Here is a 25,141-nt window from a genome sequence, read left to right as displayed (position 1 = left end):
TTGGTTCTCACTCCTATTGAGTTTGTTTGAAAAGAGGGCATATGCACAATTTGTCTGTTATGTGCCATGAATAAAAGTGGTATCTTAACTTGAAATGTATTGGTTTCTCTGATCTTAACCATGCTTGTCATGTGCTGTTTTGGATCGATAATAAAAAATTAAGATTTTTATGGAATCTCAAGTGCTAGTTGAAACAGACAACAATCTTACTTTTGTTGACAATGAATATTACTTGGCTTGTTTATGAGACATTTTTTGACATAGATATTATTTTTCTGTAAAATACTGTTTAAGTTCAATGTGCATTGATGTTACTACCGAATAAATCTATCAGTATCTGCCAAATGGGAGACTTGGCACAACATACCTTGATTTCTGTTCTGTGTTTAATTAATCCAGGCCCAAGATAGATAATTGTTCCAGTTCTTTTATTAATAGGTTGTTTTGACATTTGTTATATTCTACTGAATTTTGGATTTTCATGTAGCACAGAATGATGAAGATATTGATAAGGCCGGGGTCAGACGAGCATATGGCATCCGATGCGAGATATGCTAATGACCCTTGGCTCCTGCTCTGCTGCGAGCGGGAGCCGTGTCATGCGTTTGTGATCCGAGCCTCTCGCAGAGAGCGGATCGGAGCACAGCTGTGGAGGAGGCGGAGAAATGAATTTATCCATCTCCTCAATTGCCAGGGTCCGCGTATAACGCACATCACTTGGATGATATCTGAGTGATGCATGTTGCCTCATTCTCACCCATAGGCTTATATGATGCATCAGTGTCGGTGACAATCACAACATGCTGCGATTTCTCTCACACGTTGTAAACGGCCGAGATAAAAAACGCTGATGTGAGCTGCCCCATAGAGGAATACTGTTTTATCGCATAGCACTCGTCCGTATTCATTGCTAGTGTGACCCCGGCCTTTATGTGATTCTTTTTGATTCGGTGGCTGTATGCAATTAAATTGCATGTTGATCAAATTTCTGAATGAGCTTTACATGTTGGTTTGTTTTCTGCAGGTACGGTGACATGGTTCCAAAGACTATAGCTGGGAAGATATTTGGCTCCATATGTTCCCTGAGTGGAGTATTGGTCATTGCATTACCAGTTCCTGTAATAGTTTCCAACTTCAGCAGGATATACCACCAGAACCAACGAGCAGACAAGCGGAGAGCACAAAAGGTAATTAAGTACAAAACTAATCTAATTATGCTGGTGTTATGCTACAGGTTGAGTCCTGTTTGAGTCCTTGTTTGTCATTAATGCAAAAGATATGAGTTTGCTTTTTGTCACATGATGTAATATCACAGTCGAATCTCTTTAGCTTGGAGAGAACTGCAGGTAGTTTTCCTAAATTAAAGGGGTTTTCCCATGAACAAAAGTTCATTTTAATCAATACATCTTCTAATAATAACTTCCACAGCTGGATGTGTTTAAATAAAATGTTCCTGTGCTGAGATAATCTTATAAATGTGCCCCTGCTGTGTACTATGTAATGGCCGTGTCTGACCGTACAGGGACATGGTCTCATCATACCACAGCTCCTGGGCAGGAGAGGAAGCAAAAGGGTATACAGACATTACAGCAGGAGATTGCAAACGATTCTTTTTGTGAGGTAAAACATTTTCCTGCCCATTTTTAAACAATGTTTTACTGCAAAGAAAGAATCAGCTGCGATCCCATGCTGTAATATGTATGTATGCTTCCCCCCCCAGGAGCTGTGGTATGATCAGACCATGTCCCTGTACAGTCAGACACAGCCATTACACAGCACACAGCAGGGGCACATTTATAAGATTATCTCAGCACAGGAACATTTTATTTAAACATCCATTATTATTATTATTAAGTTATTATTATTCCAAGATCTATTGGTTAAAATTAATTTTTGATTATGGGACAACCCCTCTAGCTTAACCTGCCCAAAGGGACCCAAAAGCTCATTGGCCATAGAAACAGACTCGTGTATTTTAAATTGTGTATGGTAGATAAAAATCCCGCTTTTGCATTTTGTAGGGCCTTGATGTAAAAATGTCAAACTCAGCTTGGCTGTTTCTGTAAATAGTAGTAGTGCATCCAGCTGCATCCAGCTCAATATCATGGGCTGAAGTGATTACATCTAAACTTAGAGCTAAGACCTTCTTAAATTCAATGAAGTTCTTGAGGAACAGAAAAAAAATAATTAACCAAAGGAAATGTAATTGTAAATAAGCTCCTAAATGCCTTTAATTAGCAAATCACACTTGTTAAGTCTAGGGAGGTAATCAATATATAATTAAAATGTTTACTGCCTTGTTACAGTGACAGAATCTTGCCTTAGAAAGTTATGAATGGTAATAGGACAGGTGCCTGCGAGTCTGTACAGTAAGAGGCTCTGACTTCTTTAATATGTAGAAAGATCTGTTTCCAGCAGATATTCAGATTTAATACTAGAGATACCATAGCTGCTGAGTTAAAAAGATGCCGCTCACACTGCTGTCCACCTTGTCTTTAGGATTTAATTCTGGAGCTACCAATGGCACTGATGTAAGTACAGGCTGCTTACACTGCGGTCTACCATGTCTTCCTAATCCAAAACATATTACAACTCTTGTTCACCTGCAAACTCCTAGAACTGTATGTCCCCATTGAACTTTCATCCCAAAGCTCATTCAATACACTCATCTACAACCTACAATCCATTCCCACCACTGTCATTGCCCTAACCAAAATTGCTAACAACTTACTAACCATTAAAGATAACAAAAAGTAATATATACTCCTCCTCCTAGACTAGTCTGCTACCGTTGACACAGTTGATCACCCCCTCCTACTACAGATCCTCTCTTTTCATGGAATCAAAAACCAAGCCCTCTGCTGGATCTCCTCATTGCTCTCTAGGCAGCTGTCCCTCAAGTCTCTGTCTTGAGATCCCTATTCTTCTCCATCTATACTTTGACCTGAGGCAGTTCATAACGTCAAATGTACCTGTCTGGCCCAGTTGGCGCATTTCTGCTGTCCAGAATTCACAAGTGTCTTTAACCCCTTCCTGACATCCGACGTACTATCCCGTCGAGGTGGGGTGGGCCCGTATGACCGCCGACGGGATAGTACGTCATACGCGATCAGCGGCGCTCACGGGGGGAGCGCCGCCGATCGCGGCCGGGTGTCAGCTGATTATCACAGCTGACATCCGGCACTATGTGCCAGGAGCGGTCACGGACCGCCCCCGGCACATTAACCCCCGGCACACCGCAATCAAACATGATCGCGATGTGCCGGCGGTGCAGGGAAGCATCGCGCAGGGAGGGGGCTCCCTGCGGGCTTCCCTGAGCCCCCCGCAGCAACGCGATGTGATCGCGTTGCTGCGAGGGTCTTACCTCCCTCCCTGCAGCTCCCAGACCCGGATCCAAGATGGCCGCGGATCCGGGTCCTGCAGGGAGGGAGGTGGCTTCACAGACGCCTGCTCAGAGCAGGCACTGTGAAGCAGCCTGCACTTTCCTCAGATCGGTGATCTGTCAGAGTGCTATGCAAACTGACAGATCACCGATCTGTATTGTCCCCCCCTGGGGCAAAGTAAAAAAGTTAAAAAAAAATTTTTCCAAATGTGTAAAAAAAAAAAAAAAAAAATATTCCAAAATAATGAAAAAAAAAATAAAATATTATTCCCATAAATACATTTCTTTATCTAAATAAAATAAAAAAAACAATAAAAGTACACATATTTAGTATCGCCGCGTCCGTAACGACCCAACCTATAAAACTGCCCCACTAGTTAACCCCTTCAGTAAACACCGTAAGAAAAAAAAAAAAAAAACGAGGCAAAAAACAACGCTTTATTACCATACTGCCGAACAAAAAGTGGAATAACACGCGATCAAAAAGACTGATATAAATATCCATGGTACCGCTGAAAACGTCATCTTGTCCCGCAAAAAACAAGCCGCCATACAGCATCATCAGCAAAAAAATAAAAAAGTTATAGTCCTGAGAATAAAGCGATACCAAAATAATTATTTTTTCTATAAAATAGTTTTTATCGTATAAAAGCGCCAAAACATAAAAAAATTATATAAATGAGATATCGCTGTAATCGTACTGACCCGACGAATAAAACTGCTTTATCAATTTTACCAAACGCGGAACGGTATAAACGCCTCTCCCAAAAGAAATTCATGAATAGCTGGTTTTTGGTCATTCTGCCTCACAAAAATCGGAATAAAAAGTGATCAAAAATGGTCACGTGTCCGAAAATGTTACCAATAAAAACGTCAACTCGTCCCACAAAAAACAAGACCTCACATGACTCTGTGGACCAAAATGTGGAAAAATTATAGGTCTCAAAATGTGGAGACGCAAAAACTTTTTTGCTATAAAAAGCGTCTTTTAGGCTGGTTTCACACTTGCGTTTTTATCTGCATGCGTTTTTTGAAAAAACGCATGTGTGAAAAAACGCATGTAAACGTGGTAAAACGCATGCGTTTTTAGACGCATGCGTTTTTATAGAAAAACACAAGAAAACAAACAAACAAAAAAAACCCTACCCCTAACCCTAACCTGAAATACGTGGCACTAAAATATACGTTTATATACGTATATAAGTGCCACGATATTTCAGTGGCCACGTATATAAGTGCCACGTATATAAGTGCCACGTATATAAGTGCCACGTATATAAGTGCCACGTACTTAAGTGCCACGTACTTAAGTGCCACGTATTTACGTGCCACGTATTTACGTGCCACGTATTTACGTGCCACGTACTTAAGTGCCACGTACTTAAGTGCCACGTACTTAAGTGCCACGTATTTACGTGCCACGATATTTCAGTGCCACGTATAACCACATAGTTATAGTATTTATAGTACGTGGCACTGAAATACGTGGCACTGAAATATCGTGGCACTGAAACACGTGGCACTGAAACACGTGGCACTGAAACACATGGCACTTAAATACGTGGCACTTAAATATGTGGCACTTAAATACGTGGCACTTATGACTGTCAGAAAATGTTCATTAAACGGTTAGAGGTGAGGTTAGGGGTAGGGTTAGGGTTACCGTTGGGATTAGGGTTAGGGGTGTGTTTGGGTTAGGGTTTCAGGTAGAATTGGGGAGTTTCCACTGTTCAGGCACATCAGGGGCTCTCCAAACGCGACATGGCGTCCGATCTCAATTCCAGCCAATTCTGCGTTGAAAAAGTAAAACAGTGCTCCTTCCCTTCCGAGCTCTCCCGTGCGTCCAAAAAGGGGTTTACCCCAACATATGGGTTATCAGCGTACTCGGGACAAATTGAACAACAACTTCTGCGGTCCAAGTTCTCTTGTTATCCTTGGGAAAATAAAAATTTGGGGGGCTAAAAATCATTTTTGTGGGAAAAAAATATGTTTTATTTTCACGGCTCTGCGTTGTAAACTGTAGTGAAACACTTGGGGGTTCAAAGTTCTCACAACACATCTAGATAAGTTCCTTGGGAGGTCTAGTTTCCAATATGGGGTCACTTGTGGGGGGGTTGTACTGTTTGGGTACATCAGGGGCTCTGCAAATGCAACGTGACGCCTGCAGACCAATCCATTTAAGTCTGCATTCCAAATGGCGCTCCTTCCCTTCCGAGCTCTGTCATGTGCCCAAACAGTGGTTACCCCCCACATAGGGGGTATCAGCGTACTCAGGACAAATTGGAAAACAACTTGTAGGGTCCAATTTATTCTGTTACCCTTGTAAAAATACAAAGCTGGGGGCTAAAAAATCATTTTTGTGAAAAAAAAAAGAATTTTTATTTTCACGGCTTTGCGTTACAAACTGTAGTGAAACACTTGGGGGTTCAAAGTTCTCACAACACATCTAGATAAGTTCCTTGGGAGGTCTAGTTTCCAATATGGGGTCACTTGTGGGGGGTTTGTACTGTTTGGGTACATCAGGGGCTCTGCAAATGCAACGTGACACCTGCAGACCAATCCATTTAAGTCTGCATTCCAAATGGCGCTCCTTCCCTTCCGAGCTCTGTCATGTGCCCAAACAGTGGTTACCCCCCACATAGGGGGTATCAGCGTACTCAGGACAAATTGGACAACAACTTGTAGGGTCCAATTTATTCTGTTACCCTTGTAAAAATACAAAGCTGGGGGCTAAAAAATCATTTTTGTGAAAAAAAAAAGAATTTTTATTTTCACGGCTTTGCGTTACAAACCGTAGTGAAACACTTGGGGGTTCAAAGTTCTCACAACACATCTAGATAAGTTCCTTGGGAGGTCTAGTTTCCAATATGGGGTCACTTGTGGGGGGTTTGTACTGTTTGGGTACATCAGGGGCTCTGCAAATGCAACGTGACGCCTGCAGACCAATCCATTTAAGTCTGCATTCCAAATGGCGCTCCTTCCCTTCCGAGCTCTGTCATGCGCCCAAACAGTGGTTACCCTCCATATATGGGGTATCAGCGTACTCAGGACAAATTGGACAACAACTTTTGGGGTCCAGTTTATTCTGTTACTCTTGTAAAAATACAAAAGCTGGGGGCTAAAAAATCATTTTTGTGAAAAAAAAAAAGAATTTTTATTTTCACGGCTCTGCGTTATAATCTGTAGTGAAACACTTGGGGGTGCAAAGCTCTCAAAACACATCTAGATAAGTTCCTTAGGGGGTCTAATTTCCAAAATGGTGTCATTTGTGGGGGGTTTCAATGTTTAGGCACATCAGGGGCTCTCCAAACGCAACATGGCGTCCCATCTCAATTCCAGTCAATTTTGCATTGAAAAGTCAAATGGCGCTCCTTCCCTTCCAAGCTCTGCCATGCGCCCAAACAGTGGTTTACCCCAACATATGGGGTATCTGCGTACTCAGGACAAATTGCACAACATTTTTTGGGGACCAATTTCTTCTCTTACCCTTGGGAAAATAAAAAATTGGGGGCGAAAAGATCATTTTTGTGAAAAAATATGATTTTTTATTTTTACGGCTCTGCATTATAAACTTCTGTGAAGCACTTGGTGGGTCAAAGTGCTCACCACACATCTAGATAAGTTCCTTAGGGGGTCTACTTTCCAAAATGGTGTCACTTGTAGGAGGTTTCAATGTTTAGGCACATCAGGGGCTCTCCAAACGCAACATGGCGTCCCATCTCAATTCCAGTCAATTTTGCATTGAAAAGTCAAATGGCGCTCCTTCACTTCCGAGCTCTGCCATGCGCCCAAACAGTGGTTTACCCCAACATATGGGGTATCTGCGTACTCAGGACAAATTGCACAACATTTTTTGGGGACCAATTTCTTCTCTTACCCTTGGGAAAATAAAAAATTGGGGGCGAAAAATCATTTTTGTGAAAAAATATGATTTTTTATTTTTACGGCTCTGCATTATAAACTTCTGTGAAGCACTTGGTGGGTCAAAGTGCTCACCACACATCTAGATAAGTTCCTTAGGGGGTCTACTTTCCAAAATGGTGTCACTTGTAGGAGGTTTCAATGTTTAGGCACATCAGGGGCTCTCCAAACGCAACATGGCGTCCCATCTCAATTCCAGTCAATTTTGCATTGAAAAGTCAAATGGCGCTCCTTCACTTCCGAGCTCTGCCATGCGCCCAAACAGTGGTTTACCCCAACATATGGGGTATCTGCGTACTCAGGACAAATTGCACAACATTTTTTGGGGACCAATTTCTTCTCTTACCCTTGGGAAAATAAAAAATTGGGGGCGAAAAGATCATTTTTGTGAAAAAATATGATTTTTTATTTTTACGGCTCTGCATTATAAACTTCTGTGAAGCACTTGGTGGGTCAAAGTGCTCACCACACATCTAGATAAGTTCCTTAGGGGGTCTACTTTCCAAAATGGTGTCACTTGTAGGGGGTTTCAATGTTTAGGCACATCAGGGGCTCTCCAAACGCAACATGGCGTCCCATCTCAATTCCAGTCAATTTTGCATTGAAAAGTCAAATGGCGCTCCTTCCCTTCCAAGCTCTGCCATGCGCCCAAACAGTGGTTTACCCCAACATATGGGGTATCTGCGTACTCAGGACAAATTGCACAACATTTTTTGGGGACCAATTTCTTCTCTTACCCTTGGGAAAATAAAAAATTGGGGGTGAAAAGATCATTTTTGTGAAAAAATATGATTTTTTATTTTTACGGCTCTGCATTATAAACTTCTGTGAAGCACTTGGTGGGTCAAAGTGCTCACCACACATCTAGATAAGTTCCTTAGGGGGTCTACTTTCCAAAATGGTGTCACTTGTAGGGGGTTTCAATGTTTAGGCACATCAGGGGCTCTCCAAACGCAACATGGCGTCCCATCTCAATTCCAGTAAATTTTGCATTGAAAAGTCAAATGGCGCTCCTTCCCTTCCAAGCTCTGCCATGCGCCCAAACAATGGTTTACACCCACATATGGGGTATCAGCGTACTCAGGACAAATTGTACAACAACTTTTGCAGTCTATTTTCTCCTGTTACCCTTGGTAAAATAAAACAAATTGGAGCTGAAATAAATTTTGTGTGAAAAAAAATTAAATGTTCATTTTTATTTAAACATTCCAAAAATTCCTGTGAAACACCTGAAGGGTTAATAAACTTCTTGAGTGTGGTTTTGAGCACCTTGAGGGGTGCAGTTTTTAGAATGGTGTCACACTTGGGTATTTTCTATCATACAGACCCCTCAAAATGACTTCAAATGAGATGTGGTCCCTAAAAAAAAATGGTGTTGTAAAAATGAGAAATTTCTGGTCAACTTTTAACCCTTATAACTCCCTAACAAAAAAAAATTTTGGTTCCAAAATTGTGCTGATGTAAAGTAGACATGTGGGAAATGTTACTTATTAAGTATTTTGCGTGACATATGTCTGTGATTTAAGGGCATAAAAATTCAAAGTTGGAAAATTGCAAAATTTTCAAAATTTTCGCCAAATTTCCGTTTTTTTCACAAATAAACGCAAGTTATATCGAAGAAATTTTACCACTATCATGAAGTACAATATGTCACAAGAAAACAATCTCAGAATCGCCAAGATCCGTTGAAGCGTTCCAGAGTTATAACCTCCTAAAGGGACAGTGGTCAGAATTGTAAAAATTGGCCCGGTCATTAACGTGCAAACCACCCTTGGGGGTGAAGGGGTTAAGCCATTTCTTCCTTTTTCTCATCTCCTGCCTCCTCCAACTTTAAAATATTTTCTTATTTCGCCCTTTCTTCTACTCCAAATCTACTAAAATATTAGTACATGCCCTCATAATCTCCCACCTTAGCTATTGCAATATTCTTCTTTGTGGCCTCCTGACTAGAGATGAGCGAATATTTAAATGTTCGGTTCAACTCACAGTCACCGAATTTGCAATATTTGCTGATTTAATCATCGATTAAATCGCCAAATATAGCCAAACATACACAGTAAAAAAGCTGGTGTGTGTGACAGCGTGGGAAACACCGGCGTAGTGCTACTGATCGGTGGTGAAATCATCCCTGCCAGTCAGAGAGCTGCGGTTCACACGCTGTCAGAAGACAGTGTGAGTACTCAGCTGTGATCGGAGGTATAAAGTTTACCTCAGGTCACTGGTGTCAGCTGATGGGACTACAGCTCCCATCAGCTGACACTTGCTGCCGCTAATAACAGTGAGAACCGGAGCGGTGGATGGGAGTATTCATCTGCCACTCCTGCGCTGTAAATAAATAATGTAAAAAAATACAGAGAGCTGATGTTTTTAGCCTGGGGTCAGTATCCATGGCCCCTTCCTAGGTTATTGATATCAGCCCACAGCTATCTGCATAGCCTTTGCTGGTTATTAATTATAGGGGGACCCTGTGTCATTTTTTTTAGGGTCCCCATTTTAATAGTCAGTAAAGGCTAAGTATACAGCTGTGAGCTGCTATTAATAGCCTGGGAAGCTCCATGGGTATTACCCACTTCCCAGGCTATAATCATCTGCCCCCAGCCTTCGGTTTTCCCTCTGCTGGTTACGAAAATTGCACTGGAACCCACGCCATTTTTTTCAGAAAAATAATCTTTTATTAAATAAATACATGTACAGTACGCTGCACACTCACTGTACTAATCGTATTTGTCACAGACATCTATATATCTACCTATTCTATCTTGTATTTACTGTATGTAATCCATCTCTTCTATCCTGTCGGCTCCTGCAGTGATTTTTACACTATGCGGCTGCCGAATTGCCGGCTTTTCCTCTATCTATGTAATATATATACATATATATGTGTGTGTGTCACTGACATCTATATATCTATGTATTCTATGTGTATATATCTATTCTATCTATTCTATTCTAAGGCTACTTTCACACTAGCGTCGTGCACTGCACGCGCTATGCGTCGTTTGGTTGAAAAAACGCATCCTGCAAAAGTGCTTGCAGGATGCATTTTTGCACCATTGATTTGCATTAGCATCGCATTGCGACGCTTGCCACACGTCGCAACCGTCGTGCGACAGTTGCGCCGTGTTGTGGCGGACCGTCGGCTGCAAAAAACGTTACATGTAATGTTTTTTGCTGCCGACGGACCGCCATTTCTGACCGCGCATGCGCGGCCGGAACTCCGCCCCCACCTCCCCGCACTTCACAATGGGGCGGCGGATGTGCTGGAAAAATGCATCCCCTGCCCCGTTGTGAGGCGCATTCACTGCTAGCGTCGGTACGTCGGCCCGATGCACTGCGACGGGCCGAGTACAATGCTAGTGTGAAAGTAGCCTAACCTGTCCCGCTGTGATTTTACTGAACGCGGCACATGAATTGTCGGCTTTTGTAGCATCTTTTACCGAATGTTACCGACTTTTTCCAATTTTAAGAAAAATGCTGGTGTTACCAATCACAAATCGGAATGTACCTTATTCGTGTTGAATTTATGTTTGGCAATCATTATCTGAACATATTCGCTCATCTCTACTCCTGACGAACATTTTCGCACCTCTTCACTCAATTCCAAACTCTGCTGCTCTTTTAACCCCTACTTCTCCTCGTCTGCCCTCTGCCAATCTCTCAACTGGCTTGCAATTCCCCAGCGAATTCCAGTTTAAACTACTAACAATGATTTATAAGGCTGCCTATAATCTGTCTTCTCCATATAATCTCCAGATCCCCCACATAGTCTCTGAATTTCACAAGACCTCCTTTTCTCCTACACTGTCGTTTGTTCTTCACCCAATCACCTCCAAGATTTTTATCGAAGAACCCTAATCATTTGGAATTTAGTCCTTCAACATGTCCATTTGTCTCCCACATTTGGAGCCTTCAGTTGCAATCTGAAAATGCATCTCTTTAGAAATGCTTAAAGCCTGCAATAATACCTTTGTCATATCACTGACACCAAAGCTGCTTCAACCCCTTGACCTTCTGTCTCCTTGGCCATTAGGCTGGGTTCACATTGCGTTATGGCTGTACGTCAAACGGACTACGTTACACCGTGGCATAACGCGGTGTAATGTAGTCCGTTAACGCCGCCATTGAAAGGAATGTCGGATGCATCGCTAGGCGATGTGCCGTCATTGAGTGACGGACCCGAGACACGGGCTGCAGCATTTCCGGGTCCGTCACTGCTAGCGCAGATGGAGCTAGCAGATGCTCCATCTGCGCTAGCGCTGTGCCAAAGTCGGCACTTGCGTTAGCGCAGTCCGTTAGGGTATGTGCTAAAAGGACCTCACTAACGCAATATGAACCTACCCTTACCCTATAGATTATAATCCTGTGTGGGCAGGCTCCTCTACCTCTTTTTACTAGTTGCTCAGTGGTTACAGTGGACTGCAAGGGCATCTCCTGTGTACAGCCCTCTCCAGATCAACCCAAAGGTTTTCAAGGTCTGAGATCTGGCAGGGTCATTCCAAAACTCTTTTGTTAATTTGGAGGGATGTGTAAGGTTATTGAAAGGTGAAATTCATCTTTTTAGCACAGGCCTGAAATTGTTGTTGCAAATTTTTGCTGCAGAATTGACTCATATTTGTGTCACTGTGGTGACTTGCTGGCCTTCCCAGCGCCGCTCTGCTCACTATGCGGTTTTTCCTCATGTCTGTCCATCTTGCTGAGGCTGCTTCATTCAGCACTGCTGAACCTCCATGTGGCTTCCATCTAGCCTTAGGACTGAACTCTGCAGGAATTTAACCCTGCTGTGTCCTCCAGAGATTAGGTTCCCTGTGCTAACATGGTCTATATCACCCAGCTCCACCTACCACTCTTGGTCCAAACATTGGTTCTTTGCTTGTTCATCTGTAGTTGCTTGTTTATGTGTCTGCTTGTATTGATTCTACATTAATGATCCTGCTTGCCTACCCAATTTTGATCACAACCACATCTTCAGATATATGAGAGTGTTCACACTCAGGCTGAGAATGATCACACTTATCTAACAAAATCATATTTCTTTTGTTTTTTTTGTATTTTTTTTCATGACAAAAACCTGCCATTTTAACAGGAGACTATAGACTTTTTTATCCACTGTAAGTACATTACACATCAGTCACTCCTTATTGCTGTTTAGTATATATGCTAAATGGTTTGTCTAATATACAATACGCAGATGAAAGAATCAGCTTTAACACAATCAATAGTTTGTATTAAATTACTTCTGCAAAGTTCTTAGCAACCATCATGCCGATCTATTAAAGTAAATCTATCACTTATGCAGTTGGTCTGCAATGCTATCGACTGGAGGTCCATGTTGATATCTGATTTTACCTTTTGTCAATGAACATTTCAGCACAATGCTAAGGTAGAGACACAGGGTTTTACAGGGATAAATTGAACAATTACTTTCTCACTTTTAACTAGGAACTTCACTGCTGAGCTAATACATCAGCCATATGAGCAACTGGGGAGTAATTTATGAACAGATCAATTTGCCTTTCTGAAAAACCAGATGTCAAAGTGCTAGCAGTTCATTCTCAGTTTTAACTGAACAGCATAGTAAAAATAGGGAAGAAATTGAACTTCACAGAAAAGAAGAGTCACCTGACATTTCCAGAGAATACACTTCTAATTAATTTTGCTATATCAATTTATTTCTCTTTTGGTATGAGGTCTGAGAAATGAAACATCACATATCTTGTGTTGCAGCCTTTAATTAATGTAGATTTCTGCATTTCCTGTTATATACAATTGTTGGTGAGTATTGGCTCGGTGTGACACATGAAATGTATTTATTTTAATTAATGTGGGCAGAAGTTCCACTTGTTCCATAAATGATGAGTCCCCAGTGGAAAGCTTAAGGGATAAAAAGTATAAGAAACTGATTACAATACAATTTAATAAAGGATCTGCAAATAGATTTCTGTCAAGTGGTTCATGGTCGTCAAGTTATACCTTGTGCTGGGGCGCAAATTGTAGAATGCACAGTGCATTAGGATTACCTTTCAGCATTAAAGGGGTTTTCCAGATATATTTTTAGCGCACTCTCTGTCCTAGTTTAAACAGTAATCTAAAATATAAAAATCAGAAATTAACCTTATGCCACTGCTTTTCCACCCCTGTGGTCCCCGGTCTGTGCTGGCACAGCAGTTTGTGATGTATCTGCTACAGAATGTGACCCCTGCAGCCAATCACTGAGCTCAGGAGTCATGACGATTTCGTAACACGATGTAGAGTACACCAAAAAGAGAAGATAATCAGAAGAAATGTACATTACATTGTGATACTGACTTCTTTTAGTAATCTTAAATGCCCCTAATTTTGAATGTTATATAGTGGCTATTATAGCTCACTACTTTCAAGTCACTGTTACGATTTCTGTTTTTGAGTGATTCTAGCAATAGTTTCACAATGTAAAAAAAAATAGAATAACCAAGAGTGAATTATTAAACTATTGTGTATTATTAAAGCACCACTTCAGTGGCGGCACCAATGTAAGTTCCCTGCCTCTAGTAATATTCTTACTTGCTGCTATCTTCAGCTATTCCCAGTGCCGCTTTGGTCTCTCTCCATCATGTTCTGACTGCATCTCCTGATTGGCCGGAAATCAGACATAACGGTCACAAGCTCTCAATTTACGGTAAGTCTATGAGAACCTTGTTTTAGCTCTCATAGACTTACACTGAGAAGTGATCAACTCTCCCCACAAATACTGGAGCAATCTGGTAGGTTATAATCAGCAAAAGACAACCACAGAGGCACTGAGAACAGATGAAGAATTCAGCTGGTAATTGTAATACTAGAGGCAGGGACGGTACAATAGTGACACCACTCCAGCGCGGAATTTAAAAAAAAAAAACAGGTGGAATGGTGCATTTAATAAAATTGATCGTTCATGAATCATTGTCATCATCATGAAGTAGTTGACAGGCAAAATTTAAAAAGCTGTTAGATATGTTTTGTCATATTAATGCATCTATAGACAGGCTTCATTATCACTGCAGTTAATCAGATTTTCTTTTAAACTTTACATAGGCATTTTGGACCTATGTTTAACTGCCTATTCTTTGACTCCCAAACTTAACAGAACTAACAGCACCATAGATTTAAAGTGCTGAAAACATAATTAGCCATTTCACCCCGAAGCCTGTTTTCACCTTCCTGACCAGGTCAATTTTAAAAATTCTGACAAGTGTCACTTTATGAGGTAATAAATCTTGACCGCTTCAAAGGATCCTAATGATTCTGAGATTGTTTTCTTCTGACATATTGTACAGTGGCATGCAAAAGTTTGGACACCCCTGGTAAAAGTTACTGTTATTGTGAACAGTTAGGCTATGTGCACACGTTGCGGATTTTGCTGCGGATCCACAGCGGATTTGACTCTGCGGATCTGCAGCTGTTTTCCATGCATTGTACAGTACCATGTAAACGTATGGAAAACAAAATCTGCAGTGCACATGCTAAGGAAAAAAGCGCACGGAAACGCAGCGTTGTTTTTTCCGCAGCATGTCAATTCTTTGTGCAGATTCCACAGCGGTTTACACCTGCTCCTCAATAGGAATCCGCAGGTATAAAACCGCAGGTGGAATCCGCACAAAAACCGAGGTAAATCCGCAACAAATCTGCGGGCAATCCACAATGCAGTTTACCTGCGGTTTTTGCAAAAACAGTGCGGAAAAATCCGCACACCAATCTGCAACGTGTGCACATAGGCTTAAGCAAGTTGAAGATGAAATGATATATAGAAGACCTAAAGTTAAAGATGACACATCTCCTTTGCAATTTAGGCACAATATATACAGTATATACTATATATATATATATATATATATATATATATATATATATATTTTTTTTTTTTTTTTTTTTTTTTTTTTTTTTTCATCTTTTACATTTTTTAAATTACAAAAAGGAAATTTGGCTGATAGAAAAGTTTGGTCATCCGCGGAGATTAGTGTGAACAGATAACTTTGACCAAGGTTTCAGACCTTTATTAGCCTGCTAGGGTGAAGGCTTGTTCACTATCATTGTCATTGTTACATAAGGCCGAGTGATGCAAATTACCCAAATTAATAAAAACCCAGCCTCCTCTACCCTTGTGTCAAAAAACAGCAGCCATATGTTCTTTTAACCAGCTGCCTAGCACTCTGGAAATGAAAATGGAGGAGGCCCACAAAGCAGGAGAAGGTTATAAGAAGATAGCAAAGATTTTTCAAGTTTCCCTTTCCTCAGTTTGAAATGTAATTAAAAAATTGCAGTAAGCATGAACAGTGGAGGTCAAGATAAGGTCTGGAAGACCAAGCAAAATTTCAGTGAGAGCTGCTCATTGGATTGGTAGAGAGATAGATCAGAACCCCCCTTGACTGCAAAAGAACTTCAAAAAGATTTAGCAGACTCTAGAGTTGTGGTACATTTTTCTACAGTTCAGGGACACCTGCACTAATATGTCTTTCATGGAAGAAAACCTCTTCTGCATCCTCACTATAAAATTAGGCATCAGAAGTATGCAAAGCAACATCTAAACAAGCCTGATACATTTTGGAAACCGATGAGGTTATAATAGAACTCTTTGGCCACAACAATCAAAGGTATGTGTGGAAAAAAGGGCACAGAATTTTAGGAAAAGAACATCTCACCAACCATTACGCCTGAGGGAGGGTCAATGATGCTTTTGGGGTTGTGTCATGATTCTCAATGGCGAGAGAACATAGCCCAGCATATATGAGAACTAGCTCTTGGAAGATGGAAACTATACTGACCATGAACTAAACCTGCCGCACAACTAGAAGTGGCCGGGTAGCATGCCTACGTTTTTTATCCCTAGATGCCCAGCGCCAGCCGGAGAACTACCTAATCCTAGCAGAGGAAAAGACAGTCCTGGCTCACCTCTAGAGAAATTTTCCCAAAAGGCAGACAGAGGCCCCCACATATATTGGCGGTGATTTTAGATGAAATGACAAACGTAGTATGAAAATAGGTTTAGCAAAATCGAGGTCCGCTTACTAGATAACATGAAGACAGAAAGGGCACTTTCATGGTCAGCAGAAAACCCTATCAAAACACCATCCAGAAATTACTTTAAGACTCTAGCATTAACTCATAACACCAGAGTGGCAATTTCCGCTCACAAGAGCTTTCCAGACACAGTAACGAAACAGCAGCTGTGAACAGGAACAAAATGCAAAAACACACAAGGACAAAAGTCCAACTTAGCTAGGAGTTGTCTAGTAGCAGGAACATGCACAGAAGGCTTCTGATTACATTGATGACCGGCATGAAACTGACAGAGGAGCAAGGTTATATAGCGACTCCCACATCCTGATAGGAGCAGGTGAACAGAGGGGATGATGCACACAAGTACAATTCCACAAGTGGCCACCGGGGGAGCCCAGAATCCAATTTCACAACAGGGTTGTATTGCAGCCAATGGCATTTTTCGAGTAGAGGGAAGAATGGATTCAATTAAATTTCAAAAAATTCTTGACAGCAATATGCGCTCCTGAAGGATGATGATGGAACTCGATATTCTGATTCAAAGATGATTTTTATTTCAAACTAAAATACAACCGGTTTCGACTTCTTAGAGTCTTCCTCAGGTATAATGTCATGCATAAACGTTTTATGCATTTTTATTTTATGCATGACATTATACCTGAGGAAGACTCTAAGAAGTCGAAACCGGTTGTATTTTAGTTTGAAATAAAAATCATCTTTGAATCAGAATATTGAGTTCCATCATCATCCTTCAGGAGCACATATTGCTGGGAAAAACATTCACAAAGAGTTATCGCCTATGAATGCACTGTTCAGTGCGCTCATCAGTTCCCAGATCTTTGCAGCAAACTGAGTGGAAAGAGGAATGGCGTGATCCATGGATTGGATCTATACGCAGTATAGCAAGACACCAAAAAGGTGAGTGGATTCACACTGAGTACACACCTTTGGAAACTGACTACTACACTCAGAAGTCTGCGCTTCCCATTTCTCTCCCTATAATCCCCTCTTGTTTTACAAAAAATTCTTGACTCAAACATAACACCATCTGTAAAAAAGCTGAAGTTGAAAAGAGGATGGCTTCTGCAATTGGATAATGATCCTAAACACACATCAAAATCCACAATAGACTCCCTCAAATGGCATAAGCTGAAGGTTTTACAATGGCCCACACAGTCCCCTGGTCTGAACATCATTGAAAATCTGTGGCTAGACTTCAAAATAGTAGTGCTTGCAAGATGACCAGGAATCTCACAGAACTGGAAAAATGTTCCAAGGAAGAATGGATGAAAATCTCTCAAACAAGAATTGAAAAACTCATGTCTGGCTGCAAAAAACATTTACAAGATGAAATAATTTTTAAAGTGGGGGTTGCCTGGTTGCTAGGGAATCCCCACATGTACTTATGCTGGCTAACAGATGTAAATCATTCAGCTACGGCAATGAAAACTAAATCTCCAAGCACTAAAAAATACTCGGATGACATCCGAGCATGCTCAAGAAATCTTGAGTAACGAGTATATTCGCTCATCACTAGTAAAAAGTACTATTTGTTATAAAAAGTAGAGAGAAAAAAAGTAGAGAAACGAAAAGTAGAGAAAAAAGTCAAAAGGAAAAATGTTGAAGAAACACTTAGAAGAAAAGAAAGGAAAACAAAAATCTGTAGATGTAAAAAAAAAAATTAAAATATAAAAAAATTACAGTGAAATTCACTACACTAATGCCCTACCTATAGTTACTTGGTGCTAACTATTCTTTTTTTTTTACTCAAAAGAAAAAAGAATGTCACTACCACTGCAAGGTACACTCCCCTAATGCACTAGCTATAAATTTACATGGCTCTAACTATTCTTATTTTTTTGCCAAAGAAAAACGGGCATCACTAGCACTGCGCCTTATGCTCCCATTATGCACTAGCTAAATATTTACTCAATTCTATTCTTTTTTTTTTGCAAAAGAAAAACTGTCATCCCTAACACTGCGACACACGCTCTCCTAGCTAAACATGTATCCGGCACAATACTTTTTATTTTTGCAAAAAAAAAAAACGCTGCCACTCCACCTATGAAGCTACTACTTTTTTTTAAATATTTTTTTTATTAAAAAAATTCAGAAGTCACTTATACTGCAATGTCTGCTCCCCTAATGCGCTACCTCCCTACCTATGAAGCTATTCTGTACTACTATTTTTTTTCTAAGAGAAGATCATACATCACACTGTGACGTTCGGTCCCCTAATGCGCTACCTACCTAGCTATAAAGCTACTCTGTACTAACTGCTTTTTTTCTAAAAGAAAATCAGATGTCACTTATACTGCAATGTCCGCTCCCCTAATGCGCTACCTCCCTACCTATAAAGCTACACTGTACTAACTACTATTTAGTTTTTTCTAAAAAAAAAAAAAACAGACATCACTTAAACAGCGACATCCGCTATTCTACTTATATCTAAAAAATGAAAAAGTCCCTGGGCACAGACTCTGATCAGCAGTGATACTGATCAGAGCACTGCGGCCATGGGAAAAGCATGAATTCTCAGCACACAACACACAGGCAGGAGACAGAGTGCAGGAGGATCGCACTGGCCGGCCACCAAAGAATTCCTCTCAGGTAAAGGTACCGTCACACTAAGCGACGCTGCAGCGATACAGACAACGATGCCGATCGCTGCAGCGTCGCTGTTTGGTCGCTGGAGAGCTGTCACACAGACAGTCGCTCTCCAGCGACCAACGATGCCGAGGTCCCCGGGTAACCAGGGTAAACATCGGGTTGCTAAGCGCAGGGCCGCGCTTAGTAACCCGATGTTTACCCTGGTTACCAGTGTAAAATGTAAAAAAACAAACAGTACATACTCACCTTCACGTCCCCCGGCGTCCGCTTCCTGCACTGACTGAGCGCCGGCCCTAACAGCAGAGCGGTGATGTCACCGCTGTGCTGTACTTTCACTTTGCGGCGGCCGGAGCTCACAGTCAGTGCGGGAAGCGAACGCCGGGGGACGTGTGACAGACATCAGAGGGTGAGTATGTACTGTTTGTTTTTTTACATTTTACACTGGTAACCAGGGTAAACATCGGGTTACTAAGCGCGGCCCTGCGCTTAGTAACCCGATATTTACCCTGGTTACCAGTGTAAAATATCGCTGGTATCGTTGCTTTTGCTGTCAAACACAACGATACACGGCGATCTGATGACCAAATAAAGTTCTGAACTTTAATCAACGACCAGCGATATCACAGCAGAATCCTGATCGCTGCTGCGTGTCAAACACAACGATATCGCTAGCCAGGACGCTGCAACGTCACGGATCGCTAGCGATATCGTTTAGTGTGACGGTACCTTAACACAGAGTGAGCATACAACCCCTCTGCACACCAACTCTGAGGTAAACATGGCGCACAGAGTGTGATCGCTATTTTAGATTAACCATTTCGGCATTGATTGGTCATTAACTATTGCTCAGCCAATCAGTGCCAAAAGGGTTAATCAGCCACTGGTGACATCGCGATTCTTTGGTAAAAGACTGCATACCAAACCTATATGATTTCATCCTGAAGATGCTCTCCAGTTAAGCTATCCCCTTACTTTTTCTAACACACATGTGATAAAATAGTATTATTATTATTATTATTATTATTATTATTTATTGTTATAGCGCCATTTATTCCATGGTGCTTTACAAGTGAGGAGGGGTATACATAATAAAAACAAGTACAATAATCTTGAACAATACAAGTCATAACTGGTACAGTAGGAGAGAGGACCCTGCCCGCGAAGGCTCATTATTGCAGGAGCAGGCAAAAAGATTATTTTCCATCTGGAATTATAGGGATATTGTATAAATCTATATAGCAATTGTAGACATATAGTGGTAACTTATTTTTATTAACCCCTTCAAGTCGCGGCCCTTTTTCGTTTTTGCGTTTTTGTTTTTCACTTCCCTCCTTCCCAGAGCCATAACTTTTTTATTTTTCCGTCAATATGGTCATGTGAGGGCTTATTTTTTGCTGGACGAGTTGTACTTTTGAAAGACACCATTGGTTTTACCATGTCTTTTACTAGAAAACAGGAAAAAATTCCAAGTGCGGTGAAATTGCAAAAAAAGTGCAATCCCACACTTGTTTTTTGTTTGGCTTTTTTGCTAGTTTCACAAAATGCTAAAACTAACCTGCCATTGTGATTCTCTAGGTCATTATGAGTTGATAGACACCTAATATGTCTAGGTTATTTTTTATCCAAGTGGTGAAAAAAAAATCAAAACTTTGCTTTAAAAAAAAAAAAAAAAGTGCCATTTTCCGATACCCGAAGCGTCTCCATTTTTCGTGATCTGGGGTCGGGTGAGGGCTTATTATTTGCGTGCCAAGCTGACGTTTTTAATAATATCACTTTTGTGCAGATACGTTCTTTTGATCGCCCGTTATTGCATTTTAATGCAATGTCGCGGCGACCAAAAAAACGCAATTCTGACATTTCAAATTTTTTTTTCATTACGCTGTTTAGCGATCAAATTAATGCTTTTTTTTATTGATAGATCGGGCGATTCTGAACGCGGCGATACCAAATACGTGTAGGTTTGATTTTCTTTTTATTGTTTTATTTAGGATGGGGCGAAAGGGGGGTGTTTTAAACTTTTATTTTTTTTATATTTTTTTCATATTTTTAAAAACATTTTTTTTTTACTTGACTTGTGCCATGCTTCAATAGCCTCCATGGGAGGCTAGAAGCTGGCACAACTCGATTGGCTCAGCTACATCAGATCACTGCTATGTAGCTGAATTGCAGGTGTGCTGTGAGCGCCGACCATAGGGGGGTGCTCACAGCAGGCCGGCATCAGTAACTATAGAGGTCTCAGGGACCTCTATGGTTACTGTCCTGACACATCGCCGACCCCGATCATGTGACAGGGGTCGGCGATGCGCTCATTTCCGGCCGCACGGCCGGAAGCGGTAGTTAAATGCCGCTGTCAGCGTTTAACAGCGGCATTTAACAGGTTAATAGCGGCGGGTGAATAGCGATTTCACCCGCCGCTATTGCGCACACATGTCAGCTGTACAAAACAGCTGACATGTCGCGACTTTGATGTGGGCTCAGTGCCGGAGCCCACATCAAAGGGGGAGACACGACATGCGCAGTAATAGTAGGGCGCATGTCGTGAAAGGGTTAAAGGGAATCTGTCAGTCTTTTTGAGCATGCAGGTCATAGAAAGATGAATGAAATGATACCTTGATATCTGCAATATCTTATTCCAGAGAAATGCACATTTTTGTTTTATGCAAATGGTCATAAATATCTATAGTCTGGGCAAAGATCTGCATAATATTCTGACAGCAGACCTTATTTTAAATAAAATGTGGTGTTACCAGAGTGAAACAAGTAATGACTGACATTTTGCTCTTATAATCACGCACAGCTCAGCCTTAAGAGCAGAACTAACACAGAGCTAACACAATGCAGCAAAGTTCTGCTGCAGGGCTGTGCCTGATTATTACCGACATAGTACAGCAGAGCTGAAAATTTGTCTCATCACAAACACAATATGGATATTTGTACTTGTTTTCTCACAGTGATGTTGACTCTGCTGTACTGCTCTTCCCACACACTGGCTGCCTGTGAGATGGAAGCTGAAGCACTGTGATAGGACTGCAGCTGCAGAATTTTTTGTAATGAGACAGTGTTCACTTCTGCTGTAATGTTTTAGCTCTCCTGTACTGTGTTAGTTTTAATCTCACTGCAGATAATTTTTGAAAGCAAACTTTCAGTCATTACAAGTCATACACTTGTAATGCCCCCTTTCATTTAAAATAAGTTTTGGAGACAGATTTCCAGGGAGATCAGTGTCCTGTCCATAGATCTTAACATCTCATTTGCATAAAAAAGTGGATTTCTCTTGAATAAAACATTGTTTCACAGATATTAATGTATCATTTTGTTCAGCTTTTTATGACCTACATGTTCATATAAATGGCTTATGATGGTTGATCCTACTTTAACCCCTTCCCAATATGCTGTGAGCTGCGTTCCCACAAAGTGCAGCATATATACGGTGCCGCTATTTCCGATCGCCGGGTTAAGATGGCTGCTTTCCGCAACAGAAGACCATCCATGCACGTCGCCCTGGGGGTCTGTACCACCCCTTCCCCTGTGTCAGGGATCACTGTGATTGGCTAGTCAATGTGTCAATAAAGTTTTGAGAAAAAAATGTGACATTCTGTGATTGGTGCTGGGTGATTTTTTTTTATTTTCATGGCTCTACGTTATAAACTTGTGCAAAGTACCTGGGAGTTCAAAGTGCTCATGACACATCTAGATGAGTTCCATGAGGGGTTTAGTTTGTAAGGGGATTCTACTGTTTAGGCACATCAGGGGCTCTTTGAGCGTGACATGGTGTTCGCTCTCAATTCCAGACAATTTTGGGTTCAAAAAGTCAAACAGTGCTACTTCCCTTTCGAGCTCTGCTGTGTGCCCAATCAGTGGTTTTCCACGATATGTGGGATATCAGCGTACTCAAGAGAAATTACGCAACAACTTTTGGGGTCCATTTTTTCCTGTTACCCTTGTGAAAATAAAAAAATTGGGGGCTAAAAGGTATTTTTTGTGGCAAAAATGTGATTTTTTTTTCACGAGTCTTATAAACTTCTGTGTGAAGCACTTGGGGGATCAAAGTGCTCACCACACATCTAGATAAGTTTCTTGAGGGGTCTAGATTCCAAAATGAGGTCATGTGGGGGGATTCTACTGTTTAAGCACATCAGGGGCTCTTTGAACGCGACATAGTCTCCTCTCTCAATTCCAGCCAATTTCATGTTCAAAAAGTCAAAGAGTGTTACTTCCCTTCTGAGCCCTGCCGTTCACCCAATCAGTGGTTTTCCAACACATGTTGGGTATCAGCGTATTTAGGAGAGATTGCACAACAACTTTTGAGGTCCATTTTCTCCTGGTAAAAATTAAAAAATTGGGGCTAAAAGATCCTTTTTTTAATTAAAAAGTGAAATGTTCATTTTTTCTTCCACGTTGCTTCAGTTTCTGTGAAGCATGTGAAGGGTTAGTAAACTTCTTGAATGTAGTTTTGCGCACCGTGAGGGATGAAGTTTTGAGAATGGTGTCTCTTTGCGGTATTTTCTGTCATATTGACCCCTCAAAATCACTTTAAATGTGTTGTGGTCCCTAAAAAAATGGTTTTGTAAATTTTGTTGTAAAAATGAGACATCGCTGGTCAACTTGTAACCCTTATTACTTCCTAACCAAAAAAAAAAATTATGTTTCCAAGATTGTGTTGATCTAAAGGAGACATGTGTGAAATGTTATTTATGAACTATTTTGTGTGATAGAACTCTCTGATTTAAGGGCATAAGAATGGAAAATTAGAAAATTGCCCATTTTTCAAGATTTTCGTCAAATTTCTATTTTTTTTCACAAATAAATTCAAGTCATATCAAAGAAATTTTACAACTATCATGAAGTACAATATGTCACGAGACAACTGTCTCAGAATCACTAGGATCCATTGAATCATTCCAGAGTTATTACTTCATAAATTGTTGGTGGTCTGAATTGAAAAAATGTCCTGGATAGGAAGATGAAAACAGGCTTCGGGGTGAAGGGGGTAAGACTATTTGCAAAGTTGATTCCTTTTTTTCTAATCATAGATGTATTGCATCATTGAAAAATGTTTGCATAGGCAAATATACATTAAATTGGTTTTCAAACTTATTTTTTTTTTTAAATGAGAATAAATGAAGACTTATAGATGTGCTTCCATGCAAATAGCCTCTTCTAACAGGAAGGAGGCTGAGTCTCTAGTGCCATCTATTAGAAATAACCACTCTCTCATGCTGTTTAATCCTTTAAGGATTCTAGCCACATTACACTTGTGGTGTCTAATTACATTGGATATACAGTTTACAACTGCAGTAAATTTCTTGGTTTCTTTCCCTTTATTTGTCAGTGAAATGTATGAGAGGCTTATAGTCTGGCTTATTTCAAAACCGAATCCAATCCCTTTCTCCATCAATGGTGGTGCAGAAACAGAGAAGGGGGTTGGCTTAGCTACTAACAGGCTGTCCTTCCCCTCTCCCACCCCATGCACTTTGCTGACACAGGAAGTGAGAAGAACGTTCTTTATTGTGTCAAAACAAAGCTAGATGGAACTGCTGGCACTTGTAACCAGCCATGATATGTCGGCACTGAAGCACCTTTCGTATGGACTAGTGTTTCCCAAACTCCAGTCCTTACGGACCCCACAGGTCATGTTTTCAGGATTTCCTTAGTATTGCTCAAGTAGTGGAAGTATCATCAAGGCATCAGGAATTGTCTCACCTGTGCAACACTATGGAAATCCTGAAAACATGACCCATGGGGTCTGTGAGGACTGGAGTTTGGGAAACACTGGTATGGACAGATAATTAATAGGTTTCAGCTTTTTTTCACTTTAAACGGATTAAAACACATTTTTCTGCTGGACGACACCTTTGTGCTCCACTTCCAGCTAATTAGTAACTGTAAAATCAGGCATAATTGTCATATACAGTAACTTTATTACATTTTTCCCCTATTTTATTGCATCTTTACCTCCTATTATTTTGACTGTGTAGATCGATGTTACATTTATTAATTTCCATTAGGCATGCGGACTGTCTAAGTAATCAGTCGTTTTAAGTATTAATAAGTAGAATGCATTTTATGTCTGTGGATTCCATATGCCAAAACCACTAACTAACAATTAGCTGGATTTGCTGCACACCCATGTTTCATGTCAGATCTCAATATGTGTAATGCGGCACGTATGCCGATCTGACATGTGTGACCATACTTATATCACACTTGTATCGG

At 40.8% G+C, this 25,141-nt stretch overlaps 1 protein-coding gene across 4 annotated transcripts in view; it reads left to right on the top strand.

Moving 5' to 3' along the window:
- KCND2 (potassium voltage-gated channel subfamily D member 2) overlaps window positions 1–25,141 on the top strand; it is an 832,113-nt gene that overhangs the window by 585,535 nt on the left and 221,437 nt on the right. For all 4 annotated transcript variants that reach the window (XM_077264984.1, XM_077264981.1, XM_077264982.1 and 1 more), the window contains exon 2: window positions 1,025–1,187. In XM_077264984.1, coding sequence (XP_077121099.1) covers window positions 1,025–1,187 — 163 coding nt within the window. The remainder of the gene's footprint in view (window positions 1–1,024; window positions 1,188–25,141) is intronic.

This window comes from Ranitomeya variabilis, chromosome 5 (assembly GCF_051348905.1).
Source record: "Ranitomeya variabilis isolate aRanVar5 chromosome 5, aRanVar5.hap1, whole genome shotgun sequence".
NCBI lineage: Eukaryota > Metazoa > Chordata > Amphibia > Anura > Dendrobatidae > Ranitomeya > Ranitomeya variabilis.
This window is presented reverse-complemented; position numbering and strand designations above follow the sequence as displayed.